This window comes from Talpa europaea (genome assembly GCF_964194135.1).
Source record: "Talpa europaea genome assembly, chromosome: 13".
NCBI classification, from domain to species: Eukaryota; Metazoa; Chordata; class Mammalia; order Eulipotyphla; family Talpidae; genus Talpa; species Talpa europaea.
The window spans coordinates 41,034,999-41,054,794 of record NC_140080.1 but is presented as its reverse complement, the minus strand read 5'-3'; the positions used below and the strand labels follow the sequence as shown (position 1 = coordinate 41,054,794).

The window sequence follows — 19,796 nt, the reverse complement described above, 5'->3', positions numbered from 1 at the left end:
CTTTTTTAAAAATTTCAATCTATCATAACACTCATTGGCAGAGGGGTGGGGCTTTCTGATTCTCCAATCACTATAGAGCTGGTTCCTTATTCCAGGTGCACACCTTATCTCCATGTCAGGTGTAATGGAAAAAGTTTGGGAAAAGGCCAGAGCCAGGCCTTGGTGAGTGGTTGCCATTTGGTTTTCGGTCAGAGGAGCTCAGGAAATGCAGGTATTTTTTGGTCTCGGGACACAGTGCTCCCAGAGGTGTGGGACAGCAGCCTCTCCCAAAACAGTCCCTAACCTGCTCTGACAACTCCACTCCCCTCTCTGGGAACTAAGTTTCCCCATAGAAAAATGTATGTCATGGATTGAGAGTTTTATGATCCTTTGAAACTTCATTTAAAAAGAACTTTTTATTACGGTAATTAAAAAGAAAACTTTTACTATAGCTGCAGGCCGTATCCTTTATTTTTAATGAGGTACACTCACTTCCAAGCTAGCAAAATAAAATTTTGTGATTACAGGAGGCAGGGTCTACAGAATCAAATCCTTTGGGGAAATTAACAAGAACACCAGTCTGACCTGTCCTATTGGGCAACAAAAGGTATGAAGTCCAGGGCAGTGAAAGGAGCCCTCAGCTTATTGGTGGACTACTATTTTTCCAATGGACTTCATGGAGTCTGAGATCAATCTGTCCAGGTTAACTCTTGAAGAACAACTTTCAAGCAAGGACCTGTTCTTGGAGAGCCCACATGCACACAGCAACTTCTGCAAGTCTGGAACACTAGTGAACCTTGTATATAGTCTGACAGTCCCAGTAAAAGTTACTGTCATTCATGTATCCACTGCCACCTTTCCTTCATCCCTAAATGTGAGTGGTATGGAGAAATGGAATCTGTCATCAGATAAAACTGATGAGGTCCTTGTTGCATGAAATTTATAATGTAGGTGGGTAGGTGCACAGAACAGACATCAACCAAATACATTTCTGAGCACAAGCTGAGGTAAGCACTCTGATGGAAAGCCACATGGTCTCTGATGGAGAATAGCTGTGCAACCTTAGGGTAGTTACTGCACCTCTCTGAACTGTCTCTTATTTTGTTGAAGTTTGCTGGACTCACATGAAAGGGGGCAGCATTAGCACATATTAGGTGCACAATAAATGTATCTTGCAGCTGCTAATGGTGAGGGTTACCATCTTGAAGTTGAATGAAGAAAGATTAATTTTATTTCCTATGTCTCAGAATGTCCTTCAATTCTTTGTTATTTTTTGTTTGTTTGTTTTGTGTGTGTGTCTTCCAGTTCCAAGGAGGGTTTTGGGTCAGTGGAGAAGGTTGTGCTGCTCACGTTCCTCTCGGCGGTTATCCTGATGGCCATCTTGGGGAACCTGCTGGTGATGGTGGCTGTGTGCAGGGACAGGCAGCTTAGGTGAGACTGGGGGAGGGCTGGTCAGGAGATCTGGGTGCACCCCTGGGCTCTCTTGGGAATGTTGGGGTATCAACTTACAGTTTCCATTACAAATGTGTTTGCGAAAGGATAATTAGTAATTATGTAATTATGAAAGAAGATACATGGGAACAATACCAGTGTAAGTGCTTAAGTATGTTTCTGTGGTGCCTTTTCCCCCATGTTCAGCTTTGCTGTTATTTTTTAATAATTATGATCACTTTATATAACACACTTGTTGAGAGCACATCTCACCTAACCGTCCCACTTTCTCAGTGGTTCTGGGAAGAGGTGACTGACTAGTGAATGACTGAGGATTTAAACATGGGTCTTTTGCTCTTTCTGCCTCCTCAGTCTCAGTCCTGGTTGCAATTTAGATCCACTGAAAACCTTACTGAAATGACAAAGGTGTAGGATAACTACATCCCCAGCAACATTTGAGATATACGTATGCTAAATAGTTATTCGTTATTAGTGTGAAATTTAAATTGAGCTGGGTGTATGTATTTTACATACCCACCCTGGGTGGGTGGGTAAATTACCCAAAGCCCCTCAATTAATTGATCTGGGGTGAGATGTGGGCATCGATATTTATAAAAATCCACTAGGTGATTCCAGCATACAGTCTGAAGTGAGTCATCGAGACATAGAAGGGAATACAAGGGGCAATCCTACCTCATCTACTTCCTTCTCCGCAAGGAGATGTGCGCTCATCTAGTGGTGGTGCATGGACACATGATTCTGAGAGGTGACACATGTGAGACACACTCTAGTCAGTGGAAGAGTGGAAAGTGAAGGAATTTGACCACCACTTGTGAGACAGGCATCTTGGGAGGGTCCCTGAGAATGACAGAACCAAGACCCGAGGATGCAGAGTGACCAGAGGAGAATAAAATAGAGAGAGCTTGGGGAGGATCTTTCCAGCAAAGTGAGGGAAGGGGAAGCTGAGCACACAATGTTATTTGACTTCTTATTTCTTCCCTCCTTTTTCCCTTCCTTTTCTGCCTCCCTTTCCCCCTCTTTTCTCTCTTGCTCCTTTTTCCTCACCTTTCTTCCCTCATCCTTCCCCCTTGAATCCTCCTTACACTGTTTCATTCACAGGAAGATAAAAACCAATTATTTCATTGTATCTCTTGCCTTTGCGGATCTGCTGGTCTCCGTGCTGGTGATGCCCTTTGGCGCTATCGAGCTGGTTCAAGACATCTGGATTTACGGGGAGATGTTTTGCCTGGTCAGGACATCACTAGATGTGCTGCTCACCACGGCGTCGATTTTTCACCTGTGCTGCATTTCTCTGGATAGGTAAGGACAGGGCAGTGTGCACAGCAGAGCTCCATGCTGGGGACGAGCATCTGGTGGCTTTTAGGCAGTGTCTTCCTTTCTCACTAAAGCTTTAGAAGAAATGGGTCCCTAGAAGCAAACCTGGTTATGATTCACTATTCACTCTCCAGTCTTGACAGAGGCCTCTTTTTACTCAGGCACTTTCTAAGGCCTGGAGCCTACCTGCAAGGAACCTACAATCCAGACGGTGAAAGTTGCCAGTGAAAGTTGCCAGTTGACAGTAGATATCTGCATTTTATACCGATGACATGAACAAAATTCTGAGAATCAATACATCTGCCTGGTGGCAGCAGGTGTGGTTCAGAGTGAGAGTGTCTGTGTTTGAATATGATCTTCTCCTGACAGTGTGTCATTGTGATCATCTTATTTGTGGATGTGGGTTGGACAGGTGATGGTGAGGGAGGCCTCTTTTCCAGAAAGGTAAAAATGACTCTAAAATCTCCAATGATTGCATTTTGGGCTGGGTCTGTATTTTATTCCAGTTACATCGTTTTGTTCTCACTTGACTTCAGGGGGCTCTAATAATTTCCATCTTCGCCTCATTTGTTGGATACACATGCTTATCAGTTATAGCCACACCCCTTCCAATTCCTGCTCACTTAAAGTCAGCAACAAAGGCAGAGTGCTGCTTAAAAGCTGGATGATGGGGCCTCCCTGGTGGCCTAAGGGTTAAATCTCAGTGTTATCACCACTAGGGCCTGAGTTTGATCCCCAGCCAGGGAGCTGTCGAGCTGTCCACCTGGCGTAGCAGACTCTCCTGTCTCGTCCACTACTCCCCTTAGCAGTGTATTTCAGTATACCTGCCTGTTCTGCTCTCTGCTCTGTCTCTGGTGAATCCTCTCACCCCTCTGTACCTCTAGCCTACACCCCAGTTCTTCTACACAAAAATAAGTAAAATTAAAAAAAAGAAAAGCTGGATGATGACACAAACATGCAGGCACCAGTGCAGTCACATCTACGCGGTTAGCTCCCAAAGGATGGTAGGGTGCACATTGCACATTGTCACAATTACCAGGGATGATCTCTCACTGTCTCTCAAGTCACCCAACATACAGAGGCTGTATCTAGTGGAGAAATAGGAAAAGTAGCTGACTAAAATGAGAGGCGGAGGCTTATCTAAAATATGTACCTTTCAACACTAAAATCAGAGTCTACCCAGGGAATAACTCACAATGGGGAAGGTCCTTAGGGGCCAAAACCTCTGGAGGAACAGCAGATTCAGCTCCTTGGGTGGGCCAGGTGCTTGCAGATTGGACTGGCAGGTGAGAGGCCTGCTCTGTGTAAGCTGTGCTCACCCTCTTGTTCTGAGAGAACCTCCAGCTGAATGTGCTGAAGTTAAATGCGCATGTAATGAGACTCCAGTCTATAGCTAGAGTAATGGCATTGCAAAGACTGAACTGCTGGTCAGCAGCCAGACACATGCTGTGACATAGTATGACATAGTTTGAAACTGGCATTTTGCAACATCTGACTTTAGTACCTGATAGACTTTTTTTTTGAAGATTTATTTATTTATGCATACAAGAAATGGCGTATAGGCCAGGGGTGTGGGGGTGAGAGTATTCACCAGAGACAGAATGGGGAACAGAACAGGAAGACTGATGGAAATACACTGCTGAGGGGAGCAGTGGGTGTATAAGGAGAGGTCTGCTGCACCATTTGGGTCACCTCCCTGGCCGGGGATTGAACTCGTGCTGCAGTGGCTGTGATAGCTTCACAGTGCTGAGTCTTAACCCCTTGCACCACCAAGGAGGCCCACCCGTTAGACTTTTTAAGGCAGTAAGTATATGTGGTATATAAAAGCTCTTATTAGAGATAATAGAATATAAAGAAGTAGAAATTATATGGAAATGGGTAGCCTGCATGTGATCATGGCCAGAGTGAGTAGAAATGTGAAAACATTTTTTTTTTTGCATTATTGATACTTTATTATTGTTTTTAATAATTATTTTTTTAATTTTTTACATCATTGTTCATTTTAAAACAATATTTGCTTCCCCCATCCCCACAGAATTTCCTTCATCAATGTACATGTGCACCATCACCTCAGTCCTCTGTGCTCCTCTCTCCTTCCCTCTGATCCCTCTCCCTCCTCCCCTGCAGGATGTCTCTGCTTTATAATTGTCTGTTAAACTCATGACATTCACAGCAACATGGATGGAGCTAGAAGGAATTATGCTCAGTGAAACAAGCCAGAAGGAAAAAGAAAAATATCGCATAGTTTCCCTTATAACAGGAATATAGGGGAACCAAGTAAGACATCAGTGTAAAAAAATATTAATAGTACAAAATGCAACAATGCTGAAAATATTACAGGGACTTGGAGAAGGCAGAGCAAGTGAGTCAGGGAAGCTGGCAGTAACCTCAGCATTTGGGCAAAAAAGAGGGATGAAAACGAGCAAGGCAGGAAGTGGAAGAGTAAACTCGCGTTCCTGATGTGAGGCACACACTCCCGCAGCCCTGAGTGCAGGACTGAGGTTTCCTGGAAGACTTGGCTTCACAGTTCACCTGTATGATCCAGTTCATTTGAGGCCATGCTGTCTTCCGAGCAGATCTGGGTTCTCTTGACGCATTATGGGTTGGTCACTGAGACTAGCTGCTTTAGGATGGAGAAGATTTGGCTTCAAACCCCAGCTCTGTCGATGTTTAGTTCTGTGATCGGCCCTAAATTACTAAGCTTTTCTGAGTCTCCGTGTTCTCATCTCTCAATCGGGAACAATAGTGCCTGTTTGATAGGACTGTGGTTACATTAAAGCCCATGGGCCTTATAAGCATAGCACCTACCCCCTCGGCCCTACCCCTCAGGGTTAGTGGATATTAATTTCAGTTTCTTGAATAACCCCTGTAACCCATGATCTTTCCTTCTAAACTTGGACCCCTTCTCGGGGAGCAACTGCTCTGGCCACTGTGCCCTCTGGCCACGAGGCGTTCCCTCTCAGTGCCGTCTCTCCGTTTCCCCTACATGTAAACAATGACAAGTCCTATTCCTCTTCTGAAACACATCCTAGGCGATTTCTCTCCATCTGATTCCCCCAGTTCAAGCTAATAACTCTTGCATAAGTCATGGTAACAACTTCCTAATTGTTCTCTTCAAAACTATTTTAAATTCCTCCCATCCACTCACCACTCGTAAGAGCTCATAACCATCCTTTGAAAATGCAACTTCTTTACTTAAAACCCGCCAAAGGATATTCATTGCACTGAGGAGCAAAAACAAGCTCCTTGGCCCTCAGGATTTTGCCCAACACATTCTGTCTGTGTCCCAGCCCTATGCCCCTATCCCTTGTCCTTTGCCAACCTCACTCTGCAGCCCCAGCTGCTGGGCCTTCCTCCCTTGTCCCCTGTTCTGTGCTCAGCCATCTGGGGGCCTTGGCTCCTCCCTCTGCCAGGAAAGCACCTTTACCCACTCCTCTTCTATGTGTCTCTCAGAATTTAACTCAATCCTTTCTTCTTTGCAGAAACTCCCTCGATCTCCTCAAACCCACTCCTCAAAATTGCACTAGCACTTAGTGCAATTTTGATTAAAATCAATTCTTTCCTTTTTTCTTAAATGCCTCTGCCTTCCCCAATGGGAGGAAGCACCAGGACATTAAGTAAAGACACAGTCTCCATGTTTTTGGAACTTGCATTTTTATGGGGAGCGGGCGATTACCAATAATTACGTAAATACCAGTTTAGCTTTTGGTAAACAAGTGGGGTGTTCGCCATGTTGTCTTTTGGAGGAGTGCTGCTAATAATTCCATTCCCTCCTTTGATAGCGGACATAAAAAATTCTAATACCACATAAGATGGAGTCAGATGGCTTTGTTGGGTTTGTTTTCCTCTGGGAGGCGGGGAACTCGCCAGCTGTCTCCAGTATTCCCTGTTCCAAGGGTAACATTCTCATGGGGCTGGAAGTTCCACCCTGAACATTCCAGGCAATGTTTTAGCCCAGAAGAATCTGATTGTATTTGTCATCTAGCTTCTGTTTTTGCGGTGTCTGTCCCAGCCTGACAGTTGGGCTGGGCCAAAGCACAGAGAGGCTGTGTCCTTGAGGTGCAATATCATCACTCACCTTCTGACCTCTGGCGAGAGGTCCTGTTCTCCTCTCAAGAGCTGCTGGCAGTCTGTCAGGTGACCGATATAGGTGGGTAGCTCTCCAGCAGAAGTGCCCACTTTGACTCCTAGTTCCACCCAGATGGCAGACTCCAATCAAACTAAATGCAGGACTCTGCTAATATTATAAAATGCATTTCCCCAACTACCATTCTCCATCCACTGTGCTTCCTGATGCTTTGAGAGTTGAATTCTATTAATGAAAGCTTATTGCATGATTAAAAATAATTCCCAAGGCATAATTAAAATACATGTATCATAGTGTATGAGTCATGGGAGGTCAAAAACTGCATTAAGAACCTTACCTTGAGGGGCCTCCCCAGTGGCACAGCGAGTTGAGCACAGCACTGTGAAGCTGTCTGCAGCCTCTGCAGCGCTGGTTCGATTCTTGGCCGGCCAGGGAGAAACCCAAATGGCACAGCAGACCTCTCCTGTCTCACCCGCTGCTCCCCTCAGCAGTGTATTTTGGTTGTCTGCCTGTTGCTCCCCTCTGTGTCTCTGGTGAATCCTCTCATCCTCCCATGCCTCTGAACTGTACCCCAGTTCTTGTATAAAAATAAATAAATCTTTAAAAAAAAAGAACTTTACCCTGAGGCTGATTATTTCAAGCTAAGGTTTTGTGGTGAGTGAGAACCAAGCAAGCATCTGTGATGGAGTATCGGGCTTAAACATGGAGTGTCACGTAACTTTTACAGGACCCAAATGGCACGGCAGACCTCTCCTGTCTCACCCGCTGCTCCCTTCAGCAGTGTATTTTGGTTGGCTGCCTGTTGCTCCCTGCTTGTTGAGAAATGCGTGTTATCTTAGAATGATATTCCTGGCAGATGGTGGGGGCAGGGGAAGCAGGATTCAGACTTTAATGTTTGGAATTACACCACTTTTATAAAATAAATATATAGATATTTATATCTGACTGTACATGAAAGAGAGAGAGAGGCTCTTTCTCTCTGAAACTGCATGTTGTTTGTAACAGTGATGATTTAGAGGGCAGTGGGGTGTTGCTGGCTACATTGCATGGTCAGTTGGGTTTTGCTTAGGAAACTTTACTTTTGTTGCTTTCTAAAATATACATCTTGGGGCCTCCCTGGTGGCGCAAGGGGTTAAGACGCAGCACTATGAAGTTATCTGCAGCCACTGCAGCACAAAGTTCAATCACCGGCCAGGGAGGTGACCCACATGGCGCAACAGACCTTTCCTGTCTCACCCACTGTGCCCCTCAGCAGTGTATTTTGTCAGTCTGCCTGTTCTGCTCCCTGCTCTGTCTCTGGTGAATCCTCTCACCCCCACATCTCTGACCTGTACCCCAGCTCTTGTATGCATAAATAAATAAATCTTTAAAAAATAAAATAAAATAAAATATACATCTTAACTTTCAGTTTTCCCTGTGCTAGAAGGTAACACTGGTGAATGCGAGTGCACCCAGAAGTGCCTTTCAGCTGAGAGTGTTTAGGGGACACACATTCCTCGGGTCACTGGAAACAGTGTCACTTGAGTGTTAGGAGTCCCAGAGGTCGGAGCAGGGTGGGGAGTGAGGAATTCTTCCTGACCACAGTGTTCTCTCTGCCTTCTCACAAAACACCCTAGGTCCTCCCTGTCATTGGCTCCTGTCAGCAGCAGCCGGAGCCTCCTCTCGGGAACCCTAAAGTTCATTTTCATTGACATCACCCCAGTTCGTGATCTCATGTTTGCTCTTTTTCAACAATCTTTTTTCTAATCACTAGCTTTAAAAATCATGGCATAATATCTGTACACTGTAAAAAAAGTCATCATTTTATATGCAGAACATAAAAAATCCTGCATTCCACTCTCATAGCCGTACCCCCTAGAATTCACAACTGTAAAGAATTGTCTCCGGTAAATTTCAGTCACCCCATATGCAACAAGCAGACTTGTTATGTGAACATATTTTACTTTAAATATTAAAATTAAAAATCAAATGGATTTGTTTTAAATAAGCCTTTCAGAGGGCTGTCCATATATATATATATATATATATATATATTGTAAATATATAACACACATATACATACATGTGTATATATGAAGCTAGACTTTGTATATACCAATGAATTGCCTGAATGTATGTTCTTACCAAATTTGCTAAACAGATGATATCTCAGTAAAGTCTTTTTCAGCAGCAGGTGACAAATTAATTTAATTGGTTCAATTAGTTGAAAGTGTGGCTTCAGACATGGCTCTCTACAAGGACTGAACAAGATCCTCTCATCTAACTCTCTCCCTCAGCTTCTGTCTCTCTCTTTCACCCTCCCCTCTTTGTCTCCACATTTCCTTCTCTTTCGGTGTATCTGTCTCTTTCTCTCTCTGTCTCCTCCTCTCTTTACTTTTGGCCTTAAGCCATTTTCTTGTTGGATTCATTCTCAAACTGAGAATGACATAGACAATATGAATTTTAAACCATCCATAACCCAGGAGTCTGCAGGAAGAGAATTATACATGCTAGTTCTCATGAAAGAACATTGGTTTTCTCGTGACCAATTTTTGTGATTAATGGGATGAGGCACCTTGACTGCAATCTTCACCAGAATCATAAAGCCCAGGAGAATGCCAGTTTCCACTGGAAAAAGGGTTGTTGAGCAGGCCTGAATAGCAATTATTAACTTCTGTTAGACTGGCCAAATGTCCGTGGCCAAGGTCTTCCACATGCAGAGGTTTATCTTCCCAAGTATTCTTTTGAGTAGGCCACGCATCCTGGGTCCTTCGATGGGCATCATATGAATACTTTTCAGATTTTCAGTCATTCTGATCCCCTTTCATGATCACACCATACTTCGCCCTATAGTTGGCATCAAATGCAGTTCCTTAAAAAATTATTTGACTTCATTGAAAATACCACTGCAGATATCCTCTCTAATATGTCCAACTGAACTTGGAAGACCAGGAACTAGATACGTTTTTATCTGCAAAAATCACACAGCAGTTTCTCACTGACAGAATTTCCTTTAAAACAGACTTACTTGGGCCTCCCTGGTGGCCCAGGGGTTAGTCTCAGCACTATCACAGCTACGACCAAAGTTTGATCCCACCCAGGGAGCTCCCACATATGGTGCAGCTGACCTCTCCTGTCTCGCCTACTGTTCCCCTTAGCAATGTGTTTCAGTAAATCTGCCTGCTCTGCTCCCCACTCTGTCTCTGGTGAATCCTCTCACCCCCGACACCCCACCCCCCAACACCTCTGGCCTACACCCCAGTTCTTCTCTGCAAAAAAAAAAAAGTTTACTTGTAAAATATATAACTCTGACTCAAAGGTCATATATTTCACCCTATGCTGGAGATAAGTGTGTCTGCATTTTATAATGTTCTCTCTGGAGCACAACTCAATTTTGTAAAGTATAAATTAAAATGTAAAATGAGCACAACTCAATTTTGTAAAAGTATAAATTAAAATGCCAGCCTATCACTGGCATTTGTGTCACAGAATTATATTTGTTTCCCAATAGGATTGGAATGTGTTTCTACAAGGAAATCACAGCATAAGTTTCTTCTTCTCATATACTCTTTGAGGGCAGGTTCATGCTTTACACATGATAGTAATATTTGTTGAGTTGAATGAACTCAACAGATATGAACTCATTGTTTTATTTTCATTTCATGGGACATTTATTGAGCACTTACTGACTTGTTCATTTCCAGGAGCTAAACAGAGCATGGGAGTACAGGAGTGAAGAACCAGAGATAGTGCTGAATCATAGTTTTTTATCTAGTGGGGAATAAGATTTTGATGGTGAATCTGGGCTCTGTGGATGATACACATGATGGGAGGTGAGGCAGAGGCACAGAGGAAAGACATTTCCATAAAACAGCATATGCAGGCCATCTCTGGTGTCACAAGGGGCTAAGACACAACCTATGAAGCTATCCTCAGCCACTCAAGCATGAGTTCCATCCCCGGCCAGCCAGGGAGCTACCCATATGGCACAGCAGACCTCTCCTGTCTTGCCCACTGCTCCCCTCAGCAGTGTATTTCAGTAGATCTGCCCGTTCTGCTCCCCACTCTGTCTCTGGTGAATCCTCTCACCCCCTACACCTCTGGCCTTTATCCCATATTTGTGTGCATAAATAAATAAACCTTAAAAAAAAAAAAACAGCATATGCAGTGCTCCAGAGGTTTCTCGGGGACACCTTACCCACTATGGTCTAATTCTTTATTTGCCTTTTCCCATGTCCTTAGTATGTTTCTCCCACCTCCACTCCTACCCATGCATGCTCTGTATGATACGTCTCCTCACAACTCCAAGTTGCTTCCTGTGCCCTTAGTTCCTCTTCGTTTCTCAGTGAACACCTACTCTTCTTCAACATTCAAACAAGATGTGTCACTTCTCCACCAACCAGCCCAGTTCATTCCTAAAGATTTGGTGTTTCTTCTTCTTAGGACTTGTAGAACATTAGAGATAAGCATAGCAGTTATCACTCATTGTAATGATTGGCTTATTTTTCGGTCTCACCTTTGACTTTCAGGTCCTTGAGGGTCAGACTTCATCTGGTCCATTCATGTGTTCTTATTACAGCCCCCCAGGTGCTCCCCCTGGCGTGTTTATTTACACATAGATTGTTCCAAGATGTGGTTCTTTGTTCTGTCTTTGGTGTTATTTCTTTACCTTTTCACAACTGTCAATATAGCAAGTGATTATGGCTGAGGCCTGGACTGCTAGATGCTTGGATTCAGCCGCAACTTGACCAAGTATTGATTGTGTGATCTTGGGCACAGTCCTCAATATTCTGGGTGTTATTTTCTCATCAGTAAAATTATGTTAATAGTATATTCCACATGGAGTGTATGAAGAATAAATTATTGAGTACATGCAAGGAATGTAAACCAGTTCCTAGACCCTGGTAAGCCTCCTATAAATATTAACCACAAGGATTATTCCATTGTTGTTTTCCTTTGCAACTGCAAATTTCTAGTGGCTGCCTTCCTATATGCTGATAGTGTCTTCTTTTTGAGGAACTTTGTGCCCTTCAAGATGAACCCCCAACCTTCCAGCCCTGATTATCCCCCCTCTCTCCTTGGTAACTCTCAGGTATCCTGTGGCTTCCCCTGCCCTTCTGCACCCTTCTTTCCTGTCCCCTTGTCCCATGCTGAGCTCTGGGGTCCTCTGAGTGCTGGGTCCCTAATTCTACCTGCCTGCTCAATACCTTGTCTTAAGCATCTGTTTATTTTCCAGACCCGATGTGCTCAAAGTGGAAATTTCCATTGTAAACGAACTCCTCTTCCACTTTGTACATAAAAGGTACATCTATTAGTCATCTTTTAGTCATTCAAATGTAACTCTTTGAGGTCATTTTTTGTCTACCATGACCAGCTGGATGCCAAATTGTAGCTATATTTTATCTTTAAATATCTTTCAAATCCACCTTCTTTCTCTTTATTCCTTTTTATTCCTCTTTATTCCTCATTCTATATTATTGCGGTAGCTTTTTAGGTATTATTTTTGTAGATTATCTTATCAGTCAGGTTCTTCTTAAATATCTCTTTTTCTGTGTGTCCTCAGCTCAAACAGCTTCTAGAATGTTGCATATCCTCCTTCCTCTTCCTAGGTGGGGTCACCCTTATCTGGCCTTACCCATTTACCGTCATTAACAGGGCATGATACCAGCACATAAACTTTGGTAGATGCAAATTTAAATTCTGTATGATGTTGGGCAAATGGCTTAGATCCCCTGGGCTTCCATTTCTTTTTAAAATGTGGAACATGAGGGCTGCTTTGCAGCATTGCTGTAGGAATCAGATACAACATAGAAGCACTTAGTGTGCCCTCACTAAATAAGTAGTGTGTATAGTAAGAACAGTAGTAGTTGTTGCAAGTAGAGAAGAAAGTACACAAGGAAAACGCAATTAGAGAGCAGACACACAACACAATTAGAGAACAGAAGATACATATAAGGTGTTGTAAAACACCAGGACAGAGATGGGCACAAATCAGATCTCAGATAAGAGGCCAGAAAGAACCTTCCAGAGACTGAGCCTGGAAAGGTCAGTGAGACCATCATCTTGTGTCTGCATGAAGATTGATCGGGCCACATATCTTAAACTTTATCTCAGTCACCTTGCCCAGTAAGCCCTGCCAGGATGTTTTCAGATGACATTTTGGAAAGATTATTCTTTTTTCCTTTAGTCTGTAATAACTCAGGAAGACACCTTCCTTGACAGCTGGCTGATAGTCACCTTGTAAGTGTTCTTATCAAGAATATTTAGCAGAGAGGAATGCAGCAAACATGAAATCTGCAGATTGCGCATGGGACTGTGATTCCTGCAAAGGCTGATCTGCTATCAATCCGCTCTTATGAAAAGGAGTCACTCTCTGACCCCTATCCCTTCTGTTCTTTCCTGGAACCCACGTGTTTCACGCTCTTGCCTGCATTCTCACTCCTTCCTGTCCCAGGCTCCTGATGAACACCCCTGCTGGGTCTTCCCTATTGATCCTCCAGGTGCCTGGCAGCTTGCCAAGTGCCTTGGGAACCAGAGCTCAAGGCTTTTCCTTTTCTCTTGAAGCTACTGCTGCTTTTCTCTCTCTATTTCCTTGAAGGGAAGCAGAGGAGTTAAAATAGAAGCAAACCCGATATGAAGACCAGAAAAATAAGTCTCTTCCTCTGCCACAAAATGTGACTGGATCACCTCCTGGAGGAAGGGCTGTTAGCCAGTGAACCCCACAGTTACCCTGGACTATCAATTATCTGCTTATCTCTGTCATAGGTATCCATTGCCATATAACACCCACCCCCAAATTTAGTGCCTTCAACAATACTGTATTCATGTTAGAGCCCATAATTCTGTGCATCAGGAATCTGGATTTGATTGAAGCTCGTTGATGATGTTTAGTTGGAGATTAGCCTGACATGGAAGATCCAAGGCAGGTTGCCTTCGTGGGGTGTCCATAAAGTTAGGCCCAGCTGGGCCCCCTCTTCCTGTTATTGTGGTCCTAGGTATGTATATGTGACCTCATGTTGATCCAAGTTAGATTTCTCACATGACAGTTCATGACTCTGAGAAGCCAAAGTCCTCTTAAAACTTGGGTCTGGGACATATGTACCATACCTCCAGTGGAGTCTACTGGTCAATGAAGTCCCAAAGCAGCCCAGATCCTGGAGGAGGGGCAAACTCCCACCTCTGAGTGAGAGAAGCAGTCAAGAATTTGTTGTCATCCTTAATCCAGCACAACTGCAACCTCTCACAAAAGCTCAGATGGAATTAAGCCGCCTTTTGGACTTCAGAAAACAAAGACACCGAGAAAGCTGTCCGAAGTTGGAAGGAAAATTTTCTGTGCAATAACTGGAAGTAGAATTACTGATTCTTGTTACAGGTAAAACGCCCCTCATAATTCATAAGTTCACTGATTCAGTGGAGCTCTTTGTTCCCTTAGTCTTAAGTCTTAAAGATGACCGGTATTTGCTTGTTGTGTTAGGAATTGTGAAGAAAGTCTGTGCTGAATGTTTTGTTTACCTGATTCTATTCCAGTTCTCAGGTCTGAGTAGCCAACTGCTGTCTCCTATCTTCTCTACTATGGTTGATTTTCTTTTCTTCTTAAGTCGATCTTGAGTAGCGATTGGGCCTTGATCATCACCCATGATGCCATCGTCATTCATCTCACATAGGAAGGCTGGTCCTGGACTAAGTCCATGAGAGGATGCTACACATACGAGCTCATTTCAGGCAGCCAAAGAACACTCCGTGCTGCTTCCATTCACCTTTGGGGATCATTCTGTTTCTTAGAATCAACTCTTGGGTACATCTCTTGAAGAGATGTTGTGCCATGTGATTTCTGTTGTACTTGTTAAATAATTTGGAGACCCTGTGCATTTGAATTTGTTTACAATAATATGTATAAATGTTATAAATGGATATAAATATCTATATGGAGGTAGAAGTAAAAAAAAAAAAGCTGCTATTTATCAAGTTTTATATGCCAGGGATTTCCTAAATTTTGAACATACTGTTTCATCAGTTCTCACAGCCAATCAGTGAAGAAGTGGATGTAATGATGCCCAGCTTACAAGATGAGGAAAGTGGATTTGAAGTGCGTGAGTAACTGATGCTAAGACCACAAAGCTTATGAATGGTTGAGTCAGGAGAGCTGGTACCAGAGCAAAGCCATAAGGTCTAATCTCCTCTAATTCTGAGAGTCTAAAATACCAACTTGTTCTCCTTGTTCTTTCTGCCTTCCCTGTAGTTGGGGGCAAAAGGATAGGAAATGGGGAGGAAAAATTTTCCTTAATTGCAGGAGGAGTGGAGAAGAGATTAGCCTAGAGCTTAAAATACACAACTGTTTCTAAGAGTTGTCAAAGTAAATTGTGTCCCCAGAGACATTTAAAAGCAATCTTGATCACACATTTATACATGCATGGCTGCAGTTGGGGAAGCTGGTGGCTGGTCTACCAAAGAGGATTTTAATAGAGCTCTATGAGCAATACTTTGAGATATTCTGCATAAGAAATTACTTTGTTAATACCTTTGCTACATTTTAGTTAATCCTGGCCATCTGGAACCTTTGAACATTCTTTAACCACTTGGTGAAAGTTTTCTAGAAGTTTTAAAGAAGAATGGAATTGTCCATGGGAAGACCAGGGAGCAGACCTTGCAGATCAGTCTAGTCCCGAGGAGCCACCCTGGCCTTCCCAGCAGAGCGAGACTACCTCCCCCCAGGAACCCATTTCTCCTTCTCTTGAACCTGGTGCAGTCCAGCTCCTTTGGCAGGACATGCAGCAGTGTAGACTGTAAAGGATGTTTTCCAGTTCAAAACATTTTCAGTGACTCCTCTAGCATAACATCAAAAAATTCTAAGGCCTGTTCTCAAAGTGAGGTCCTAAACCACCAGCAGCAGCAGCACCTGGCACATATCAGAAATGCAAATTATTGGGCCCTCTTCTGAACCTACTGGAGGTGCCCTGAAAGTTGAGTACTATAGCATTGAGAGCTGCCCTTCAGCCAGTTTTTTTAAGCTTATATCCTTCTACTTCCTTACAAACACCCTAGGATGCAGCTAATTTGTACTCTTACATGTTTACGGCTATGTGAATATATGGACATCTATAGGTAGGTATTTCATATATATATATATATATATATATATATATATATATGTTTATAAAATTTCTCTCTATACTCTTTGTCCATAATGTCTATAGACATCACTCGATTATACTTTCTCCTAGACCATCCTTACATATTCTCTTAAATCCAACTTAAAAGATAACTATTGCCAGCCACTATGGGAATGCAAAATGGTCCAGCCACTGTGGAAGACCATGTGGAGACCCTCAAACTGCTAAAAGTTGAGCTACCAAATGACCAACAATGCCACTCCTAGGAATCTACCCAAAGGACACAGAAACTGCCTGGCTCTGCCCACTGCTGTCTGGTCCTGCCCACTGCAAACTCCTGGCAGGTTCTAAAGTCAAGGTTGAGATTTCCGGGCAGGGATGGCAGAGGTCATCCCAACCCTGACTCCTGGCCAGAGCCTGGGGTTCCCTGGATCCTGACCCACCCCCTCATTGTCCTGAGCTTCCTCCACCACCATCATATACCAGTGCGGGCCATAATAGCCCCTGTACACCTCAGTGCCACAATCAACTTATATCCAGCTGTGGAAAAAAAAAAGACAGAAAAACATTAATAGGAAAGGAAACGTGCTCTCCTATGTTTATTGCAGCACTGTTTACAATAGCTAAGATTTGGAAATAATCCAGATGCCAAAAAACAGATGACTGGATCAAAAAATGTGGTATACACCCACACACACACATACACAAACACACAATGGAATACTATTCAGCAATCAGAAATGATAATCCCATGCCATTTGTGGCAACATGGGTGGGAATTTTATGGGGACTACACCTTAGAGGAGAAATCAAACATTGTACAAAAATGAACAATGATGTAAAAAAACGCATACATAAATAAAGAAAAAGACACTGTTGGAGAAAGCTTTTCCCTTTAATAGATATGACCTTTCCCACTCACAAAACCTGATTCCATATTCTAATAGAATTTATTTTAATTGGCCATGATTAAGGACTTATTATTTATTCATCCCACTTGGGAGCATCTACTCTATATTTAGCACTGTTCTGGGCCTTGAAGATACAAGGGGAACAAGGCAAACATCTCTGGAACTGAGAAGTCAGTTAGGGGAAGATGATTGTTCTTTAGGGGAGCACTGATATGTCAAATGTCCAGGTGTCCCCCAGGCTATGGTTAAATCAAGGTGGACAGAGCGGAAGGTGATGTACTAATCTTTTCTGGTGCATAAAGAATGAACCAAACTATTGTACTTTCTTTGGGGTACCCCACTCTGAAGTGGTAATGGCTTTGTAGCACACAAAGAGGCCTTGGCACCCCTCCTCTGGGTGAAAGTCACCTCCTCTAAACCAAGGTTCTTCAACCTCGGCACCTGACCTTGTAGACCAGGAAATTCTGGTCATGTAGAGCAGTCGGCATTCTAAGACATTGAGGAGAATCCCTGACTTTACTGGATGCCAGTAGCATCAGCCTTCCAGTGTGACAAGAAAAAATGTGTCTGGACATTGCCAAATATCCCTTGGTGGACATAATCACCCCAGGTTGATTTTACCTGCAGAAATTAAGACTTCAAAGGAATGTAAAAACTCTCTCTGGTGTCTGTCAGATCACTGTGCCAAAAAAAAAAAAAAAAAAAAAGGATGGTTTCACTTATAGCAGGAATATAGGGGAACCAAATAAGACATCAGTGTATAAAAAAATAATAACAGTACAAAACAAAAGCAGACAATTATAAAGCAGAGACATCCTGCAGGGGAGGAGGAGGGAGAGGGATCAGAAGGAGGGAGGGAGGAGCACATGGGACTGAGGTGATGGTGCACAGGTGCATTGGGGAAGGAAATTCTATGGGGACACCACCTGAGGAGGGGGAAGCAAATATTGTTTTCAAATGAATAAAAATGAACAATGATGTAAAAAATAAATTAAAAAAATAAAAAATAAATTAAGCCAGAGGGGAAAACTGGAAGTTACAGGAACTGGAATTTGGAGAAGACTTTCCTTATTGCAAGAATACATAAAAGTTTCAATGCCCTGTTGTAGGCCTTGCTGAATTACGTGTATTCAACAGGCTTGTATACATTTCCTTTTAGGAGGGATTTGGGGATTACAGGATTCTGAGGATACTTCAAGTTCTGAGATTCAGTGCTTTTATGTTTGAATTGTTTTTAAAGTGGCTTATGAAAAATTAAATAATCCTTTGAGGATTTGGGAGGAGCAGAGGAAGTTAGAGTGATGAGGTGAACATCCTGCAGCCCATCGCACCAAGGAATTTATTGGAAAGATAGAAGATGGCTTTTATATTGCAGGAAGAGAGAGAGAATGAGAACCTGGAGGGGCAAGATCTTGGCTGTGCAAGGAGCAGGAGCCACTTCCAGCCTGCCAGGAGGCTGTGTGGGGGCCGAGGTCCTCCCCTGACTGGCCCATTTCTGCCTCACTCTGCATGGTGATCAGAATCCCAGGGGAAGGTCTAGTTGATTTCCTTAGCTGGAAAAGTCAGAGTCCCATCATTTTCTTTCCCAACAGCTCTGCAGCAAGAGAAAGCAAATGACTCCCAGTGGGTTTGGAATGCTAGTGCCGACAGAAAGGAGGGAGAGCAATAAATGAACAACACCACATGTCTCATCTAGGCCCTCTAGCAGGCAATGAGGAAGGGAGTAAAGTTTATTAGTAGAGTCATTCAAAAAAAATTTACCACTGTGATATCACTTGCTTTTCCTATAAATCAAGAGCATGGAGGTAATTCCAGCTAATGGTGGGTCTTTCATTACGGAGTTGTCTTCTGATTTACTACCATGTCACTTTTTATAGAGAATATGAGTTGTGGAGGGCGCCCCGCGCCATTCTTGGGTCTACTGTTCCTTGCACTTTAGTCCAACTCAGGACCCCCACTGCCCTGCTGGCCATGGCAGCTTCCCGGAAGCGTGTGGTCAGCTTCTCCTTGAGGCCTTGAGGGTCTAATCCTACCCTCCCAGCTCCGAGGCAGCCTCTTCTCTAGTTCCCACACTGGGCTTTCCTTCTCATTCTCCCTTCTCTTGCAGCTCATCCTACCACCACCTCTTCAAAGAACATAGCCATTGTTATATTGTTATGCTTTGATTTAAGAAAAGAAAAGAAGAGGTGGAGAAAATTAACAACGTGAATTGCATAAAATGAGTGTAAGGGGGCGGTTCATCATTAAATGCTACAGATCTTACAGAATACACTTACCCTTCAGGCTGTCTTTCATGCTTAATCTTTGACCCTTTCAAAGACAAATAGCTGAGAAACCTATTGTGGTAATTTGCCTCTTGTCAAATTTCATGAACTTCCTGGGCAGGGAAGCAGGGAGGCCAAGGCTGGACTCACATGCAAGGAGCAGTCTGGGAGTTAGAGACTAGATCGTTGAATGGGGCAAATTACAAGACCCCTACCCGGAGGTAAGAAGAAAGTGCCTTAGGCAAAACATGGACTCAAAAACAGGTGTATGATGAGTCCTATCAGAAAGACCAGACCCTGATAGAGGGAGGGGGCCTAAACAGAAGACAGTAAATGACAGCGCAAGAAATAGTTACAAGTTTACATTCTTGGCATCAGAGAAAATTACATGATCTGAGCCAGAAGTAAAGCATGTCAATTCTATCAACAGTCAATGGCCAGACCAGTCACTTGGACCCATCTGACCACAGGGAGGTCAGGAAGTGCCTGCACCTGACAGGAGAGCAGGCAAACGGCAGTAACAACTTAGACCTGCCATTATCAATGCCAGGTCCCTCTTCCATGAGTTCTGATTCTGGAGATCCTTTCTATCTGCATTTTAAATAGGTCCCTCAGATAAGGTTGGTACAGGGCAGCAGAGAGTGGTTCTGTAGAGGTAGGCCATCAAGGGAGGTGAGCAAATCTGAGTCATGGTCTTAAC

General features: G+C 43.4%; 1 protein-coding gene across 1 annotated transcript in view; it reads left to right on the top strand.

The window, feature by feature from the left end:
- HTR4 (5-hydroxytryptamine receptor 4) overlaps window positions 1–19,796 on the top strand; it is a gene marked incomplete at both ends in the record, with an annotated part of 125,481 nt that overhangs the window by 74,618 nt on the left and 31,067 nt on the right. The window contains 2 exons of the mRNA XM_084251793.1: window positions 1,285–1,410; window positions 2,530–2,730. Of these exons, the coding sequence (XP_084107919.1) occupies window positions 1,285–1,410; window positions 2,530–2,730 (327 nt within the window). The remainder of the gene's footprint in view (window positions 1–1,284; window positions 1,411–2,529; window positions 2,731–19,796) is intronic.